The 20646-nt window shown below is 36.4% G+C and overlaps 1 protein-coding gene across 4 annotated transcripts in view; it reads right to left on the bottom strand.

The window, feature by feature from the left end:
* Positions 1–19892, bottom strand: part of Dus4 (Dihydrouridine synthase 4) — a 308706-nt gene extending 288814 nt beyond the window's left edge. For all 4 annotated transcript variants that reach the window (XM_090392282.1, XM_090392279.1, XM_090392280.1 and 1 more), the window contains exon 1: positions 19514–19892. In XM_090392282.1, coding sequence (XP_090248408.1) covers positions 19514–19614 — 101 coding nt within the window. In that variant the 5' untranslated portion in view covers positions 19615–19892. The remainder of the gene's footprint in view (positions 1–19513) is intronic.
* Between the last annotated feature and the right edge of the window lie 754 nt (positions 19893–20646).

Below are 20646 nucleotides of genomic sequence, written 5' to 3'. Positions count from 1 at the left end.
CATCTATCTCTGATTGGGTACCAGTGGAGATTGAACTGCCCACTCAGTCTCCAAAAGTTAGGGCTAAATGGCCTCACCTACTCCCGTATACAGGAATAAAAAGGCATTAGCTGATTTTTTTTTTGTATACAAAGTAAAAGTTTTGTAAGAAAGTTTACAATTTCCGACCGAGTTCAAGAAGCGAGTTATTTAGTCGCTGAAATATTGCGAAGGAAATGAAGCCTCATACTATCGGCGAAACCTTGATTCATCCGGCCTGTTCAGCAATTGTGAGAACAATTTTTGGTACTGAGGCAGAAGAAGAAATAAAGAAGATTTCATTATCAAATGATATTATGAATAGACATATTAATGATCTGTCAGTCGATATTGAAAAGTCAGTTATAACCAAAATAATCGAATCTAAATTTTTCAGTTTGCAGTTAGATGAGTCAACTGATATCGGTGGTAAAGCACACTTACTTGTTTTTACTCAATTCATTGAAGATGATAAAATTATCGAAGAATTTCTATGCTGCAAGGAATTCAAAAAAACTACGACGGGAAAAGATGTTTTTGATATAATGAACACATATTTTAATACAAATGGTCTATCTTGGAAAACTTGTGTGGGTATATGTACAGATGGTGCACCTTCTATGGTTTGAATTACAAAAGAGTTTGTTTCCTTTGCTAGAAAAGAAAATGAGAACATTATAACGACTCATCGCTTCATTCATCGTGAATCATTGGTGGCAAAGACAATAGGCTTTGAATTAAAAAGTGTATTAGAAGAAATCATTCAGATGGTTAATTATGACAGATATAATGACAGATTATCAAGGCCAGACCATTAAAATCTAGAATATTTGCAGGACTATGTGAAGAGATGCAATCTCATTACAAGAATCTTCTTCTTCATGCCAAAGTAAGATGGCTTTCAAAAGGTTGCGTATTGGATCGTTTTTTATTTAACTTAAAGAAGAAATATTAATGTTTTTCCAAAATGAAGACAAACCAGAATTCTATAAATTATTACAAGATGATTTTTGGTGTTCCAAACTAGCCTATTTAACAGACATATTCGATCATCTGAACAAGCTGAACTCCAACATGCAAGGAAAAAATGAGAATATTTTGACATCTACAGATAAAATTAAAGCTTTTAAAGATAAAATAAAAATGTGGAAGATAAAATTAAGCACCAACAATGTAGAAATGTTCCTTAAAGTTGTCTCCAGAAAATGTAAGAACACTGATCTGCAAAAGCTTATTTACAGTCATTTAACATCATTAGAAGAAAAAATTGACCATTATTTTCCAGACATTTCAGTCAATTTATACGATTGGATTCGAAATCCATTTGTAGAGTCAACATCAGCAATGAGTGAGTTAAGTCTTATAGAAGCCAAAGAATTAATTGATATAAGTAATGATCGTACATTGAGATTGAAGCATTCAGAAATGTGTCTGAATTCATTTTGGATAACAACTATGAAGGAGTACCCCAATGTAGGATTCACAGCACTTAACATCTTATTGCAATTTTCTACATCTTATTTGTGTGAACTGGGTTTTTCTGCACTCGTAAATATTAAAACAAAGAAGAGAGAAAGACTAAAGGCCCTTGAAAATGAGATGAGAATATGTCTCTCAAAAACAAGGCCTAATATCAAATCAAAGAAATATGCAAACAACACCAGGCACATATTTCACATTAAGTTCATATTTTATTATCTGAACCTTTATAATAGCTTTTGTTTTGTATGTTTTGGGGTTGTTTGAAAATAAACCAATTTAGTTTAAATAAAATCTGTTTTCTTTTAAACACGCTTTCCTTCATATCTTTAGTATCCGTAATATCAATTTATTTATGGGTAATATATGCGAGTCTTTCAGAATCAATTAATCGGCACTTTACTCTCCATAAAAAGCAAATAATACTAGGAGTGCCGTGAAAGTTATTTATTGATTTTAGTGTGCTGCCAGACAAAAAAGTTTGAGAACCACTGACTTAGAGACTGCATTCACAGATGCAGTCTGAAATAGGTAGGACTGTAGTAGCCTGCCTATTACAATCAGAGTGTGTTTGCCTTCCCACTAGTGTGCATGCTCAATATCTCTTTGTGCTTACAAAGATGCCTGAGTGAAAAGTGAAATGTTGCTTTATTAATCTAATTAGCTAAATAAGTTTAATTAGTTATTTATTAATATTAGAGACATCGATTTTTCAATTAAACAACATGAGTGATAACAATCAACATCCAAGCATTTATACCATATGATTGATAAAGATTGCAAAGCCAAAAGGTTTCTGTTTCGCTTTGAGTTCAGATACCATGTAAAATGAAAATTACCTGAAAGTGAGTTAGCCAGAAGATGGAAGGGTTTTTTGATCCAACAAAACAGACTGCATATAACTGACAAGCAAAATAGATTATTCAGATAAAATTAACACTCTATAACAGCATTAATTAGGTTTCTGAAAATCCAAATTACTGGAACAAGATAAGCCATTAATCCTAATTCATAAGGTGGTCAGAAGATCGAATTCCAGTTGACTGGAAAAAATAATCTCATCAGAAGATCCTGATAACCTCATATAGAGGTTATCAGGATCAGATTTTTGCTTCATGATAAAATAAAACATAATACAGAGCCATATGTACAGTATTAAACTGTGGAGCCTCCTACAGATCAGTTGGTTTCAATGAAGCCCTTTGGCTGGAAAGATCAGAGTTTGAATCACATGTATGATGCCAAGAATCTTCATTAGGGCTTTTTAATTAATTTATTTATTCAAATGGCATAAATAACAAAACATGCACTGTCATTTTCAAAGCAAACAGAATTAAGAGTCATTTTAAAACCCAATAAAATTAAAAAGTTATATCCATATTAATCAAATAGTTCATAGCTTCGGGAGTAGCACTTAGAAAGTCCGATTTGTCTCCTGAATATGGTCTAAGATAACATTGGGTCACCATATGGTCCACAGTTTGTGTTCAAGCTCCACAATCATAATGTGAGGACGATTTAAAAAGGATATCTGCACATACACCATAACCAATTCGTATTCTAGTGAGCTGAGTCCAGTATTTTCATAAAAGGTGTGAACAAGCATCAAAACTTTCTTGTAATTTGTACAGAAAAAATTTTGTAATATCATCTGCCTGGTTCACCGACTTGACACTTTTGCTTCAGGTCAAAGTTAGATGGTAATAGTTGTTGGGCTAATTGTAATGGTGGATATCTCAATCTCAGTCATTGAACACTCAAGTCTGGAAGATCTAAGAGTATTGGTAAAGCTGTGTTCTCCAGGATTTTCTCATACTCCTGTAACAGAGCATTAGTCCTGTGCAGACTTGGTGGAATGTTGCTAAGAGCAGGGAGCCAGTGTGTGCCGCTGATTTCATTGTGACAGAAATCAATCTCATTGTATTATTTAGCTGGTTATCAACAAGTTTCACATGTGTGCTATTTAGCCACACTGGTGAGAAAAATTCAGCAGCAGAGAAAACTAGTCCGAGAGCTGTAATCTGTAAATTATCAGCTGTTGCTCCCTGTGTCGTGCCAATCAGTTTCTGTATTATGTTATTATGGATTCTTAACTTAGCAGCAACATTTGTTAGATGTTGCTTATAAGAGAGAATGCAGTCCAAGGTCATGCCCAAGTACTTTGGAAACTTATTGTGTCATAATAAGCATCCTTCAAAGCAGATATGCAAAGTGAAATCCGCCATGTGATTATTAAGGTGAAAGCTTTAGGAAAGATTGACTTCTATTTGAGTTTGTAGGTCAGATTTATTCAAACTAAGTTATACCAACCAGATTCGCAAACTAAGCTGTTGGCTTCGTCAGGGTAAAAGATATATAGATGTAACACCACTTAAATGCTAAAACTGTTACACTAAAACTGTAAATGAACCGAACATAATAGCATTTTTACAAAAAACAGAAGAACGCGTACATCACACGCATAGAGCGTGTATGATCTCACTTGTTGTTATAGAGGAATGTTCTATAATTTGTAGCAAAATTTAATTCTGGCAAGTTTAAAGATCTAATGAGGGTCTTCCAGATTGCAGGCAGAATTAATCCTTGGTTTCTATTTCGGTTTTATCTTGAACGAAAAACTGTTGTCGCTTCTTTAATCATTCGGGAGCAGAGCTCCTCCTCTAAGTAGGGCATGCAGCTTTTGTCCCATTCTATGGTATGGTTTGTCGTAAAGAAATGAAAGGCTAACCCTGATTCGTCTTCTCTATTAATGTTTACATTTCCTATGGGTTCCTTTTTCCTGATTTCAAAATTTCTAGAAGTCTGACCAATATAGTTCAAGCTGCACGAGCAGGGGATGTTGTAGACTCCAGCATATTTTTAAAAAGGATAAAAAGTTTGGAGATCTTAAGAATTGGGAGATGCTCTTCGAAGGTTTAAAAGCTACTCGTATTCCATGTGGCTTGAGGACTCTGGCAATCTTATTGGAAACTGTCCCTGTATACGGAATTACAACAGTGGAATTATAATGTATGTCTTCAGGCTGTCTTTGTGGGGAGTCACAAAAAAGTATCTTGTGGATCAATTTTCTAGGATAACCATTCTTTGTAAGGTTATTTGATATCAGGAAGAGTTCATCTTTGAGGTCTTTATCATCTGTCGTAATGAGAGAGGCTCTATTTTTTAGCATGTGTACAATGCTAAAAAATAGAAATCAGGAAAAAGGGACACATAGGAGACGTGAACAATAATAGAGAAGACAAATCGGGGTTAGCCTTTCATTTTTCTAGGACAAACCATACCAAAGAATGGGACAAAAGCTCCATGCCCTACTTAGAGAATTTCCACTCCCGAATGATAAAAGAAGCCAAAACAGTTATTCGTTCAAAACAAAACTTAAATAGAAACCAAGGATTAATTCTGCCTGAGATCTGGAAGACACTCATTAGATCTTTAAACTTGTCAGAATTAAATTTTGTGACAAATTATAGAACGTTCCTCCATAACAACAAGTGAGATCATACACGCTCAATGCGTGTGATGTACACGTTCTTCTGTTTTTTGTAAAAATGCTATTATATTTGGTTCATTTACAGTTTTAGTGTAACAGTTTTAGTGTTTAAGTGGTCTTACATCTATATATCTTTTACCCTGACGAAGCCAACAGCTTAGTTGGCGAAACTAGTTGGTATAACTTAGTTTGAAATAAATCTGACCTACAAACCCAAATAGAAGTCAATCTTTCCTATAGTTCTTGTGATCAAAAATAACCGTTTCATCATTATGAAATAGCCTCCATGGGGAAATAAAACACCAGGTACATCGTTTTGAACTACTTAAATGCAAAAATGCCAAACTGTTAAATCACCTTACTTTTTTGAAGAGATGCAAGAACCATAATATCATTCCTAAGTTTCTCATTTTGAAAGAACGATTCCATTCAAGATGAGCTAAGCATATATATTATAAAACATCTTTGGCACTTTTACTTGAGCAGATACAAAACATTAGATTTGAATTAAGCCAAATAGATACACAATGTTTTCAGATTTATGAAGATATTTCCAGCAGTTTTGACCAAAACCTATGGTCACTTTTAGATAGAATGAAAAATAATAGCTATGACAAGGCCTTTTCAATCAGCAAACAAAGCCAAATTAAAAAATTTAATGTTCTTTACGAAAAACATTTTCAGTCAATACCTAGTCTGCCGGATAACACAGTCATCTTTAATTTCTTCGATCACGTTTTAACAAAACCAGAAGTGAGTATACTTTAAAAAGGTTTCAACTTTGCTATTACCCCTGATCAAATTCTTAAAGTCGACATCATATGCAATATATTATTATTATTATTATTATTATTATTATAATAATAATAATAATAATAATATATTGCATATGATGTCGACTTTAAAAAATTTAATGTTCTTTACGAAAAACATTTTCAGTCAATACCTAGTCTGCCGGATAACACAGTCATCTTTAATTTCTTCGATCACGTTTTAACAAAACCAGAAGTGAGTATACCAGAAGTGAATATAGAAAAGCAGTTTCGTTCTACCGGAGTCCATTGCTAATGATCTCCGACTAAAAAGTAGTATCATTTTCTCTTCTTCAAGAGCTCCCAACAAAAACATCACTCCTCTAGAGAAAAGAGTTATTTTCAAGTTAAGGAAAAATAAAGAAATCATCATCTTAAAAGCCGATAAAAGTAACTCTACAGTGATCTTAAACACAGTGATTGCAAAGAAAAGAGAACTAAGTTACTGTTCTGATACATCTACCTACCGTGTTTTAGATTCAGACCCCACATTAAAGAATCACAATGATACCAACAATTTATTACATAATATGGATAGCTGGTAAAGAGACTTAAAACTAAGATTAAAGTCAATGCATCCACTAAAGCTGAGACTATATGGTTCTCCCAAAGTCCACAAAAATGGAATACAGTAACGCCCCATTGTCGACGGAATTAATTTGTCTACTTATTTATTATCAAAACACCTTGCAGGTCTCCTTAAGGCACACATCTGCAATTCGGATGCTTACATACGTAACTCACAACATTTCGTGAAGAAATTAAGCAACATCTAGATCACCAATACAGATCTTCTGGCAAGCCTGGATGTTACATCTTTATTCACCAACATTCCAGTAGAGGAAGTAATCGACATTTTAAGAAGCCTCTTCCCCCCAAGACATCACTTTTCTGTTCCATCATTGTTTAAAATCCAACTTTTTCCTATGGAATAAAACTATTTATCAACAATTATCAGGCCTTGCAATAAGAAGCCCTCTTTCACCACCTTGTGCGGATCTCTTCATGGAGAAATTTGAGAGTAAAATTTTATCTCAACTAGACCCTAGACCTGCAGTGTGGTGGAAATATGTGGATGATGTTTTTATTGTTTGGAAAAACACTGAAAAGGATCTGTTCGAGTTTCTAAGCAAGATCAACATTTTGCACCACAAAATTAAATTCACTTTAGAAATTGAGAAAGAAAACCAATTACCATTTCTGGACACTTTAATTAAGAAACAAACAGATGGAGGCATCAGCCTTACAGTCTATTGGAAACCAACCAATACAGGTCGATTCTTGAACTTCACTTCTTCACACCACATTTCTCAGAAACCTAGCATTGTACACATGCTAAAAAATAGAGCCTCTCTCATTACAACAGATGATAAAGACCTCAAAGATGAACTCTCCCTGATATCAAATAACCTTACAAAGAATGGTTATCCTAGAAAATTGATCCACAAAATACTTTTCTGTGATCCCCCACAAACACAGCCTGAAGACATTACATTATAATTCCACTACTGTAATTCCGTATATGGGGACAGTTTCCAATAAGATTGCCAGAGTCCTCAAGCCACATGGAATACGAGTAGCTTTCAAACCTTCGAAGACCATCCACTAATTCTTAGATCTCCAAACTTTTTATCCTTTTTACAAATATGCTGGAGTCTACAACATCCCCTTCTCGTGCAGCTTGAACTATATTGGCCAGACTTCTAGAAGTCTTAAAATCAGGAAAAAGGAACACATAGGAAATGTAAACAATAATAGAGAAGACGAATCAGGGTTAGCCTTTTATTTCTCTAGGACAAACCATACCATAGAATGGGACAAAAGCTCCATGCCCTACTTAGAGGAGTTCCACTCCCAAATGATAAAAGAAGCCACAACAGTTTTTCGTTCAAGACAAAACCAAGGATTAATTCTGCCTGAAATCTGGAAGACCTCATCAGATCTTTAAACTTGCCAGAATTAAATTTTGCAACAAATTATAGAATGTTCCTCTATAACAACAAGTGAGATCATACACACTCTATGCGTGTGATATACGCGTTCTTCTGTTTTTTGTAACAGTGCTATATCGAGGCTAGCTGGTGAACGGACGTGCTATCGGAGAGCTCCTGAGAGATTTGTGTTTTTTGTTGATTTATTGGTGTTTTGGATTCAATTTAATGGACTTAAGTGTTTAATTTTAGTATATTATTAGAGCTTTATTAACGTGGTTAGTGTACTAAAGTGTTTTATAACATAATCTATGTCGGGAAGTCGCCGCTAGATGAATTCGTAATGAGTAGTGTTCGTGCAAGCTACAGATAAGATAAGTATCATTTTCAGTTATCGATACAAATTACTTAATATTGTGTAGTTTTGTTTTGTTTGCCTTGCGTATTTTAGTGCGTCTATTTTTGGTGTGTTATAACGTTTAATTTGACAAAACACGTTACAGATAAATATGGTACCTGTGCGTAGGAAAATGGCAGCCAGTAATGAAGGTTCGCCATCGTTATCAAAGAACGGTAGCATAAAAGAAATGCGTCAGTGTACTAGCTGTGAAATGTACGCTTTGCGGAGTGCGGTCGGAGTGTGGTTAGATGATAATAAAGGATTGAATGTGTGTAGAAAATGTAGGGAGAATGCGGAATTGAAGTGTATTTCGGATCGTGAGTGTGATATTTGTCAACCTTCAGAATGAAGGAAATAGGGATATGACAAGAAACGGCAAGGTTGTACATGAAAATTGTGAGAGTGTGAATGATAGTATAAATGGTTTCTCAGAGAACAAAAAAGATGAGATAGATGCATTGAGTGAGATCGCGTTGTTGAATAGTGCGATAGAAAGAGCAAAACAGCAGCTAGAGTGCATGAACAAAAGTAGACTGAATGAACCAACCAATAATAAAAGGTATGACAGGAAAAATAGACGTATGAATGTGAACATGAACAAAATGAAGGATAGTGCTGTATGGAGACTCGTTAGTACGAGGTGTGTTAGCAGAGGATTTGACAAAATCGTACCAACCTGGTGCGACCATAAAGGACGTAACTGCGTCTATTAGAGAGCAAAAGGAAAAGGTGAAAGAAATGATTGTTGTGGCAGGTACGAATGATTTGAAAGGAGATAAAATGGAAATGATAGAAGACCTGAATGAATTGTTTGAGGTAGCAAAAGAAAAGAGTGAGAGAGTTAGAATGATTAGTCTTTTGCCACGGTATGACAGTGAAATGTTTAAAAGGAGGGCTATAATTGCAAATGACTTTATGCGTGGGTTATGTATGACGAGTGGTGTGGAATTTGTGGATGTGTGGAGTGAGTTTGATGGGCGAAAGGATCTATATAAGATGGATGGCTTGCATTTGAATGGTTACGGTGTAAGAAGACTTTAGAAAGTGTTGCTGAATGTAGTGGATGTGCAAATTCAGGGAAACTAGATTTGTTAGGGGGGGGGGGTAGAGATACAGTCCTTATGGAGGCAGTTGAATGTAAGAATGAATATAATATGCCAGAGCAAATAAGGACAACAAATCAGAGTGGGATAGTTAATATAAGGCATCAAGGTAGGGTTGGGGCTAATGGGGGTCTTAAATTCATGTACACTAATACTAGGAGTAGTATTAGGAACAAGAAGGAAGAGTTTTTGGCCATGGTTGGCACTTCCAGACCACAGGTTATAGGTATTAGTGAAACATGGCTGACTGTAGATGATGATATAGCTAGTGGGATTGAATGTGATGGGTATAGTGTGTTCAGGAATGACAGAGAGAATAAAATGGGGGGAGGAGTATTGTTGATGATAGCTGATGAGCTCCAGCCAAGGAGAATAGAAGTTGAATTGCAGGATAGAGAAAAGAGCACATTTGAGGCCATTTGGTGTGAGATTGTGGCTAGCAGAACTAAATATACAATTGGGTTCTGCTATAGACCAGGTGATGGAAAAGATGGTGGTGACAGTATGCACAAGCAAATAGAAGAAATGGGTGGAAGGAGGGTGATTATTATGGGAGATTTCAACTATGGTCGCATTGATTGGAGTGAGGAGAGGACACACGGGAGGAAGGAACTGGATTTTATGCGGTTATTAAGGGATAACTATCTGCGACAGCATGTAATGGAAAATACTAGGGGTCAGAGAGTGCTTGACCTAGTAATTACATCTGAGGATTTGGCTGTAACAAATATGACCACATTGCCACCAATCGGTGAGAGTGATCATAGGGTCTTAACTTGGGAGGTGGCTAAAGGTGTAGAATTTTCAATTAAGACAGTGTACATGTGGAATTATCGGGCGGGAAAGTATGACAAGCTTAGGAGTTTGATTGGTTCAGTGCCATGGCATGTACAACTGCAAGGTTTATTATGCAAGGACTAGAAGTTGATAGTGCATGGGAGGTAGTTAAGAAGTGCTTGCATGAAGCAATGGCTGACTGTATACCTAGAGTCCGAATAATAAATCAAGTAGGGGTTAAATGGATGAATAACACCATTAAGTTTGAGTTGCAAAAAAAGAAACAACTATGGAGGGAATTTAGGGAGAAGGGTGACCGGCAGGCACATGAACGGTATAAAGCGCAGGCCAGAAGGGTGACGAGTGTGGTAAGAAAAGCAAAAAAGGATTACGAAAGAACATTGGCCATGCAGGCTAAAGAGAATCCTAAACAGTTTTTTAGATATGTAGCAAGTAAAAGGAAAAATGTACATGGCAGATTGATTTTAAAGAATGCCGATGGTAGGGAGGTAACTGAATCAGTTGAGATAGTTGAGTTACTAAGTGAGCACTTTGCAAAAGTATATCATCCAGGTGGTGACATTGCAGAAACGAATAAACCAGTAGATTATACGGGAATTGTGGTTAATGAAGTGGAGGTGAGTAGTCTATTGCATAACCTCAATGTCAATACATCTGTGGGATTGGATGGTATACCAGCTCGTGTTGTACGAGAAGCAGCTAAAGAATTGTCAGTACCCTTGACCATTTTGTTTAATTTGAGTCTCGGGTCTGGGTTAGTCCCGAGCGGGTGGAAAGAGGGGAAAATAGTTCCACTGCAGAAAGGTGGTTCCAGGACTGCTGTTGTAAATTACCGACCGATTAGCATATCAGGAATCACTGTCAAGGTCTTAGAGAAAATAGTCAAGAGGAAAATACAAGATTGGATAGAAGAAAATGGGATACTGTATCGGGGACAGCATGGTTTTGTGAAGGGTAGGTCATGCCTCAGTAACTTGCTCACGTATTATAACACAGTGACGGCTGAACTGGATAAGGGTAATGGGTTTACGGTGATTCTACTGAACCTTGCCAAGGCCTTTGACAGGATTCCACATGGAATTCTAATCAGTAAATTGCAGCATATGGGAATGGACATAGGGTTGGTGAGATGGATAGGAGGGTGGTTGACGGAGAGATATCAGAGAGTGGTTTACTCGGGAGTAGAGTCCACAAGACGGCCTGTGACTAGTGGTGTGCCACAAGGATCTGTTCTTGGACCACTGCTGTTTAATTTGTTCATAAATGATATAGGAAATGATCTGAGAGGAACAGTTCATTTGTTTGCGGATGATGCGAAGTTGGGTAGGGCAATAGTGAATGCAGATGACGTCAAAATTTTGCAGGATGATTTGGATAGATTGGAGGTCTGGGCTAAGGAGAATGGATGTCAGTTTAATGTGGCAAAATGTAAGGTTATGCATTTTGGGGTGAAAAGATTGGCGGCAGTTTACTGCATTGGTGGAACCCTGCTCCAGGAAATTGATGAGGCACGAGATTTAGGAGTGTTGGTAGATAAGGAATTGAAATTTAGGGGACACATTGCAAAAGTGACCAAAACAGCTCATCAAATCACTTGGTTGCTGAAGAATACGTTGACAAGCAGAGACAAGCAGGTTATTGTTCCTCTGTATCGAGCCTTGATAAGACCCCATCTAGACTACTGTGCTCAGATTTGGTCACCTAGGTTTCTTCTTGATGGAGAGGAGGTGGAGAGGATCCAGAGGCGAGTGACCAAGATGATAGCAGGTCTGTGGAATGAACCGTATGAGAACAGGTTGAGGATTTGTGGGTTGCAAAAATTGGTTGATAGGCGGAGGAGGGGAGATATGATTGAGACATTCAAATTACTGAAGGGTTTCTATAAAATTAATTCAGAAGATATTTTTGAGAACAGGGCTGGTTGTGGGAGGACTAGGGGACATCCATGGAAACTGGGTAAAAGTGTGGTTAGTAAAGGTGTTAGAGCTGGGTTCTTTACTTTTAGAGTAGTGAATGAGTGGAATGCGCTCCCTGAGTCTGTAGTAGATGCTGTGACAGTGAATGAGTTTAAGGCGAGGTATGATAGATACTGTATGAATGTCAAATAGTTGTGATGAATATGATTTGGGGCCTCCCTCGATGAGTCTAATGACTCCCTGGAGTTGCCCGTAATAATAGTAATAGTAATATATCTTTTACCCTGACAAAGCCAACAGCTTAGTTGGCAAAACTAGTTGGTATAACTTAGTTTGAAATAAATCTGACCTACAAATCCAAATAGAAGTCAATCTTTCCTATAGTTCTTGTGGTCAAAAATAACCATTTCATAATTAAGGTGAAAGCTTGATACTTCTGTTTTGTCTGGATTGAGCCGGATCCTCTGTTTTTTGTAATATTCACCTATTATTTTCAGATCTTTTTTTATCTCTTCAGCCTGACTCGCATTTTTGTGTCAAATGACAATTACAGTGTCATCAGCATAGCAGAACTTGCATGAGATGGTAGCAGGCAAGTCGTATGTGTATAGATTATAAAGGGCACCAATAGTGACCCTTGTGGAAGACCATTATTAAAATTTCGTTGTCAGGACATTTTATTTCCTAACATAACTTGAAAGAAATGTTCCATGAGCATAGAGGAAATTAAGTGCACAGTCTGTCTACATGGAACAATACTAAGAAATTTATATATAAGACCTTCAATGCCATAGTGTGTCATAGGCTGCTGTTAGGTCCAGAAAGACTGCTGATATTTTTTCTTGCTTCTGGAATCCAGCTTCTATGTATGATGTCAAAGTGAGCACTTGATCACAGCAACCACGTTTTTCTTTAAAACCAGCTTGTTCGATTGGGATGTTTGGAATGATTGGTCATTCCAAACATCCCAATTAATCAAAATTGGGATGGGCTATTAATCAAAACTTCAGGATGGATACCATCGAAGCCTGGGGCCTTACCTACTTTGATATCTTTTATGATGGTTTTTACTTCATCTATAGTAAAGATTGAGGCATATTGTGAAAAGTAGGAGCATTTGTTTTTAGTGTTCTAAGTTCTTTCTTAACTTTCTTAGTATTTTCATGATCCCTAGGTGCCCCTTGACATATTAATGATTTGATTAGCTATTTTCTCAGGGGGAGGTCGTTATGTTTTTTCTTTTAGGTAGATTAGTTGGGGATAGTTTTTGGAGAAGATTCCAACTTTTCTACTTGATTGTATGACGTCAAGGTTTTCAACCATATCAATCCATTTTGTTTTTCGATTTGAGTTCACAGCTTTTTAATTAAAAGGTGAGTTAGACAGTTCACAGCTTTTTAATTAAAAGGTGAGTTAGACAGTCTCATACAGAAGTGGTGGGTTTCTTCCTCACAGAAACTGGGCAGTTTTTATTGCTCGAAATAGGCAAACCAGTCTCTGCTAATGCATATCTACAGATATAAAATACTCACCCTTAGAGAATGCAGCAGAGTAGCAGCAAGCTGGCTGTATTAAGCTGCCTAAAACCCTTAATTAGGGGTTTCATCACCATCTTTGGACAAGAAATGAATGGATGAATTTAAGCTTTAATTCAGCCATTATATTGAAGTACAAAAAGATGTCTGATGTAAAAATCAGGTGTAAGATATAGAGGTCTTATTTCTGCTGTTATTCTTCTTATTATTAAAGATTAGGCATTTGCCTGTTCCAGTTTCACTGTTTTTTCCATCTTGCAATGGTCATACTCTTTTTTCCTTTGGCCTATATTTAGCAGCAGAAAGATGGTGAACCACAAGCATGGTTCTAGTAAAGAAGTTTCAAATTATAGACCAGTCTGTATATCTGCAAGTTATAGTTAAGGTATCTGAGAAACTTGTTAGGAATAGAATACAGGACTGAGCTGATGCACATAGGTTTTTTTTATGATCATCAGCAGGTCTTGTTTTAGCAATCTACTTACATTTTATAATAAGGTGATGATGTGTTGGATAAAGGAGATTCATGTAAAATGATTTTTTTTTTTTACTTTGCAAAGGCATTTGATAGATTACCATGACACATTAGTGTATAAGCTGCAGAAGATTGGATTGGATAATAGACTAATTAAATGAATTGAAGACTGACTTTCTGAATGATAACAGCAAGTTGTGTATGATGGAGCAATGTCTCAGAAAAGGAAGGTAAACAGTAGCCTCAGGATTCTGTTCTTGACTCCCTACTGTTAACTTATGTGTTAATGATTTTCATGTGGATTGACTGGAGATCTGCAATGTTTGCTGATAAAGCAAAGTTAGGTAGAATTATCAGGAGTACTGCTTATGTTAATTCTCTACAGCAGGGTTTCTCAAACTTTTCCTATAATGGAACACTTCACAAATCCTGAAATTTTAACAGAACACCTTGGTCAGAGTCGAGTATCATCAGTCTCATATTCAATGTAAAGCTAAGCGCACACTATCGCCGCAGCAGGCTATATCGCATCGCAAAAATGCAACAGCACACACCACAGGCATGGCTGGCTGCAGCAAATCGCATTGACCTTGTTTGTGGCCACATGTTTCCTAGAATAGATACCTCTGTACTTCACTTGTGCTCGGAGGTGTCGGCAACCGCAGTTGGCCGAGTCAAGGCCAGCACACTCTGGACTTAATAGCACAATCCACACACAAAATGAATAGCACCTGATTTTAAAATATGTTTGAACTTGTCGCAATATTTAAAACCATTCCAGGCTTATATTAATTTTCATAATTTTTCACGGAATACCAGTGTTCCATGGAACATAGTTTGGGAAATGCTGCTCTACAGGAAGATTTGAATAGACTTGTGGCTTGGTCAAATGAATGCTGTTGTAATTTTAATATTAAGGCTGCATGCTGTATTGGCAGAGTTGTGCTTCAGGAAGTGGATAAGATTTGGGATCTTGGGGGGTGATAGAAGACAGTGAACTAAAGTTCCAAGGGAAGACTGCAATGCTGCAAAGACTGCACATCATCTTCCTACTATGATAAAAAGTACACAGACATATAACAATAAGGAGATTGTGGTATCTCTGTATAAGACATTGGTCAGACCACACATGGACTCCTGTGCTCAAATCTGGTCACCTAATTTTTAATGCATATGGAAACAGAGTGGATCAAAAGGCAGATCACAAAAGTGATATTGGGACTTTGGAGAGATGGTTATGTAGAGAAGTTGATGGAATGTAGATTGCTGAGTTTGGTGAATAACAGGAAAAGAGTTCATAGGGCAGAGAACTTCAAGTTAATGGATTTTATCAAATAAATACTGAAGGGATTATAAAAAGAGTGCAAAGTGAGGTGGACAGAAAATGAGATCATTCCTGGAAGTTATGTAAAGATATGGTGCGAGAAGTGGATTTTTACATGGATAGTGGATGGCGAGTGGAACACACTACCAGAGAATGTTACAAATGCACGGAGTAAAGATTGTGAATTATTTCAAGATTCAATGCAAGACATGTTGCTAGTTAAGTGGTCCCTCCCACAATGAGTCTGCTGACTCCATGGAGGTTATTATAATAATAATATCCCAATCTAGCCTCAAAGCCTCATTAAAATCATCCTTACTTAAAATTTCAAATGCATATCACATTCCTCAGCTTCTTGTATCTCTGACATAGTTATTTAACACTTGAATCTCAAGTTGAGTGTTTGTACAAGATAATTCCATTATACAAGAGTAGAGTTTGAATTGAAATGAAACAACAAATTAACAGCAAGCTCTTGAGAAGTCCATAATTTTTTTTTTTTCTTTTTTTTGGCGGGGCTTATTAGGATCTGCCTCCAGAGATGGACAGATAGCACCTTGAATCTCTACAGAGGATAGTATGACTTCAGTCAAGGTAGGCCTTCTATTGCCAATTTTATCTAATTTTATAAAACAGTAACTGCAGAGTTAGATAAGGAGAATGAATATACCAAATTGCTTTTTTGATTTTGAAAAGGCATTTGAAAGGATCCTGCATGGAAGGGTATTATACAAACTCAAAGGCATGGGTATGTAAAACAGGCTTTTGATATAGATAAGAGATTATTTTCTAATACCTGTTATTCAGATGAAGTATAGAGGTGATGAGTTAAAAAAAAAAGAGGATGACAGGTGAGGAATCACAGGGTTCTGTACTTGGACCATTGCTGTTTAGCTTGGTATATTAATGATATTGGAGTTCCTTTAGATAGTTAAAATTGTTTGCCAATGATTCAAAATTAAAAGGGATGATACTGCATCATAAATGATGTACAACCCTTCCAGGAATAGGGATCATACAGCATAGATACAAGTGAGATTTTACAGATTTTGCAGGATCTGGAATGTCATCTCTGGAATCTGAGTAAGAGAGCAGCTAGAAAGCATGTGCTGTAAAGATTCTTCTCATGGCATTAGTGAATGCATGAAATGAATTATCTAAGGATATGTGCATTATTATTATGAACATCAGACCTCCATGGAGTCAAAAGACAATTGTGGAAAGTCCACACTGCCCAGCAAAAAATCATCAAACTGTGTCTTAAATTTATTCACAGTTTCTGCACTCACCACACTTTCAGGAAATGCATTTCACTCATCAACTACTCTCCATGCAAAGAACCTATCCCTCATTCTCTTGATCACTCTCCTTATACAGCTACCAAGGACAGCTTTTTGTTCTACCCTTGTCTCCCTTTATACCATTAAAGATCTGGACCTTAACCTGGTAACCACCCTCACCAATTTATATGTCTCAATTATAACCTCTCTGCATCTATTCACAACTCTGCAAGTTGCATTCTCTCAATTTATCCTCATATCCTACATTTTCCACAGACCTGAAACCAACTTAATGAACCTTCTCTGGACTCTAATATATCCTCCTCCTCTTGAAAAACCAGGCAACCATATGTGTACACAATAGTCCATATGCAGTCTGATCAAGGCTTTATATAAGGGAACCATACATCTTTGCTTCTATATGTCAAGGTCTTCCTTATTATATCCATAACCCATTGTGATGGTCTTACAATTTTAGCAGTATGACCACTAAACTTTAAGTCTGTCCACCATCACTGCCAGATCTCTCATCTCTTCCACCTCCCTCAAAATTTTTCCATTAAATGGAGAAAATGCTGCCCTGGTTGGCCAAGTGGTTAGCATATCTGCTCTCCAGCCAAAAGGCTGTGGGTTCAAATCCCATCATGGGGCATGGATGTTTGTGATTGTCTGTGAAAATACTAGTGGTGGTGGGTGGTAGATGGCATTGGTGTAGTTGCTGGATTAAGTGGTGGAGACAGAGAGCTGTAGAGTAGGTGCCCTCCCTCAATGAGTCCTTGAATTCCCAGGAAGTGTTACATAATAATAAAATGCATATTCTTCATCCCAACCTTACCTACCAAATTTCAAGACATTGCATTCGCAGCATTAAACTGATAGCACCACTCATGTGTCCACTCATACAGTTTATTGAGCTCCTGCAAGGCCACAAGATCTGCTTGCTCTTCACACTTCTTCTCAACTTAGGTGATGTTGATTATTCATATTAGTGTTTCATGGTATAAGCAAGACCAAGAGATGAAAAAATCAATTAATTTACTGAACTTAAGAATATTTCACTAGTTTTCTACTCACCATCATCAGAGCACAAATTATAATGGTGATAAGCACTGCACTAAAATATTAGAAACAATTCAATTTGTAAATGACATAAAACTAATGTTCTAACAAGGTGCCAGCTTTGGAGAGAAAAGCACATGAGTTAACATCTGCCTTGAAGCACACAAAAATTACATCTGTGATCATTTTCATGGCAAATTGGGACTGGCAGAACATACTCTGGATACTCTTTCATATAGGATGAAACTCCCCCAACCTCAGCAAGTATGGTTGCATTAATTTGCCAAAGTTCTGGCAGACAGTCATTATGAAACCAAAGATCCTGACTCCTCCAAATTAATTTTACAGTTAATAGCCCATAGAGAGCACCTTGTTAAGACATGAATTCCATGTCACAAACTGAATTGTTGCTAATGTTTTAGTGAAGTGATCATCACAGTTCTAATTTGTGCTCTGATGATGCTGGGTAAAACACCAGTGAAATATTAGTAAGTTCAATAAATTCGTTTAGTTTTTAATCGCTTGGTGTTTGCATCATCAGCAAACAACTGCATATCCCCAGTTAAGCCTGTCCCAATATTATTAAAATATAAGTTAAACAATAACAGCCCTAAAACAGATCCTTACAGTACTCCACAAATGACCTTTTTTTGAGATATTACTCTGCCCAATTGAGATATCACTCTGATTATTTTCATAGAGAGTATAATAATAAACATACCTGCTTCTCTCATATGAATTTGTCACTCCAAATTAATGATCAGCATTATTAGAAAAAGTTTATCCCCCTTTCCTCCCCTAAAGTATGGAAGCACATATGAGCCTGTAAGGGTCATTAGTTTACCTACTTTTTATATTAAATTTTCATATATATATATATATTTTACTAACAAAAACATGAAAATGAGATATATCTTGTTCCACATTTGCTTGTTTGAAAACTTCATCTTAAGTTTTGATTTACACCTAGTGAAACCAAAATATACAGGCCTGAGATAAGAATCTTTTTAAGGAGAAAATAATAATAATAATAAAGATTTAAAAGATTTCTACTTGAACAGGAGGGCTGCATATTCTATTGGTGCAAATGTACTGGAGGAAGCAAGGAATCTTTAGGTAATGGTGGACAGAAATTTGACATTCGAGGGACATACTGTAAAGCTTTCAAGAAAACTTAAGCCTGAACACTGCAATACTGAAAAGAATTTTGACCAGCAGAGGTGGTTCTAAGGCCCTGAAAGACAACATCTAGATTACTGCACTCAGATCAAGTTACCAAGATTTGAAGGAGACAAAAGAAACTTGAAAGGAGGTGCAAAAGTAGAAAACGAAAATAATAATGTGGAATTTACTTATGAATATGATCTGTAGACATGATACCTGTAAAGGGTATCATGTCTACATATCTACATAGCGGACAAAAGATTAAGGACATGATGCATCTTGAAGCTGTTTAGAGGTGATGAATGGATTTTTGATATAGTAAAACAAGTGGAAGGAATGGAGGGGGGGGGGGAATCCAAGAGTGTGACAAATAAGAGAGTAGTTGGAGAAAGAAATGTACTATCGTTTTTATTTATTTCAGTGAAGAAAACACACTGCCTCCTAAAGGGATGTCCTAAATCCACTGAATATACAGAATGTTCTGGATTGAATTAACACTGGCATGAATATATATAACAGTGCAAACATAGCTGGATTCTTTATTTAAAAGTAGATTAATTTATTAAAGAATTCATAAACCATCATGTTTCTATCAGTATTAGTATTATGATTCTACCTGTACTACAGTAGCTTGTGACTTACGCTTGAGTTATTAAACACTTTAATTCAACATTTTCTCATGGATTTGCAAGTTGATTAACGATATTCTACTATTCAGGGCCTACTTACTTCGAATACCTCACCATTGGCGCAGCAACCTTCACCAAACGACAACCATTAAATAGTTGCAGTGGTGTCAGCGAACAACATTCTTCGTGAGATACATTCATACCAAAACATCCAACAAGCGCGCGCGAGCACGCACACACGCAAAGTAGATTTGTTAAAGAAACTAATTTTTGAAACTATTTATACAACCGCTTTTCTTGAAATATACAAGTGTTTTTAACTCCATTGGGATGTCTACGTAATAATGATTCCCATTCTCTATTCTAAAATCCATTATTCTTGATACGCTCACAATTTTCCCTGAGAGCGGACAAAATTTTCTGTTTCGATATCCCACCGTGGGCATGAATATTTTTGATTGTCTGTGAAAATGCTAGTAGTGATAGACAGCAGGTGTTGCTTGTGTAGAATGGGTTTCCAAACTTTTCGCTGTGAGGGCCACATTGGGTACTTCAGCACAGTTCAGCGGGTCGTAGTAAAAAAAAAAAAAACTCTACAACTAGATATATGAGTTTTATTGAAAGCAAATAAAAACTGATTACAGAGTATGTGAGATTAAATTATCGTATATTAATGACAACGAACACTATCAGCAAATTCTCATATTTTTATCACAAAGTATAATAAAAATATTAATGTGAATGATGTAGCTGTGTTTGTGTTTTTAAAATCTTATTAAACTCAGGTTCAAATTTTGAAGTGCTAATTACAAGTAGCGATTTCAAATGTTCATCAGATAAATTTGCCTGGTATTTTGACTTGATATATTTCATTCGGGAAAAAGTTCGTTCACAAAGATACGTTGTCACAAAAATAGAGATAAATTTACAAGCAAATTTCTTCAAATCTGCTTGTAAAATTTTGTAAAATTCAATTTTTTTTTCTTCATTAGTCCATTTTAACCGACCTTTTACAGTCAGAAAGAACGTAACTTGGATTACGGTTACTTTTTGATATTCGGGAATATATTTTGGACCCAATTTTAATTAATGCATTTAAAATCTATCAACACCCAGTGGTTTTTTTTTTTTTTTTTGCTGATTCTTATTGAAAAATTAGTCCAATTGGTGGGCCGGATAAAATCATATCGCGGGCCGCATCTGACCCGTGGGCCGTAGTTTGGAAACCCCTGA

This window comes from Typopeltis vanoorti, chromosome 5, assembly GCF_054136105.1.
Source record: "Typopeltis vanoorti isolate ZY-2024b chromosome 5, IOZ_Tvanoo_1.0, whole genome shotgun sequence".
Classification (NCBI taxonomy): domain Eukaryota; kingdom Metazoa; phylum Arthropoda; class Arachnida; order Uropygi; family Thelyphonidae; genus Typopeltis; species Typopeltis vanoorti.
This window is presented reverse-complemented; position numbering and strand designations above follow the sequence as displayed.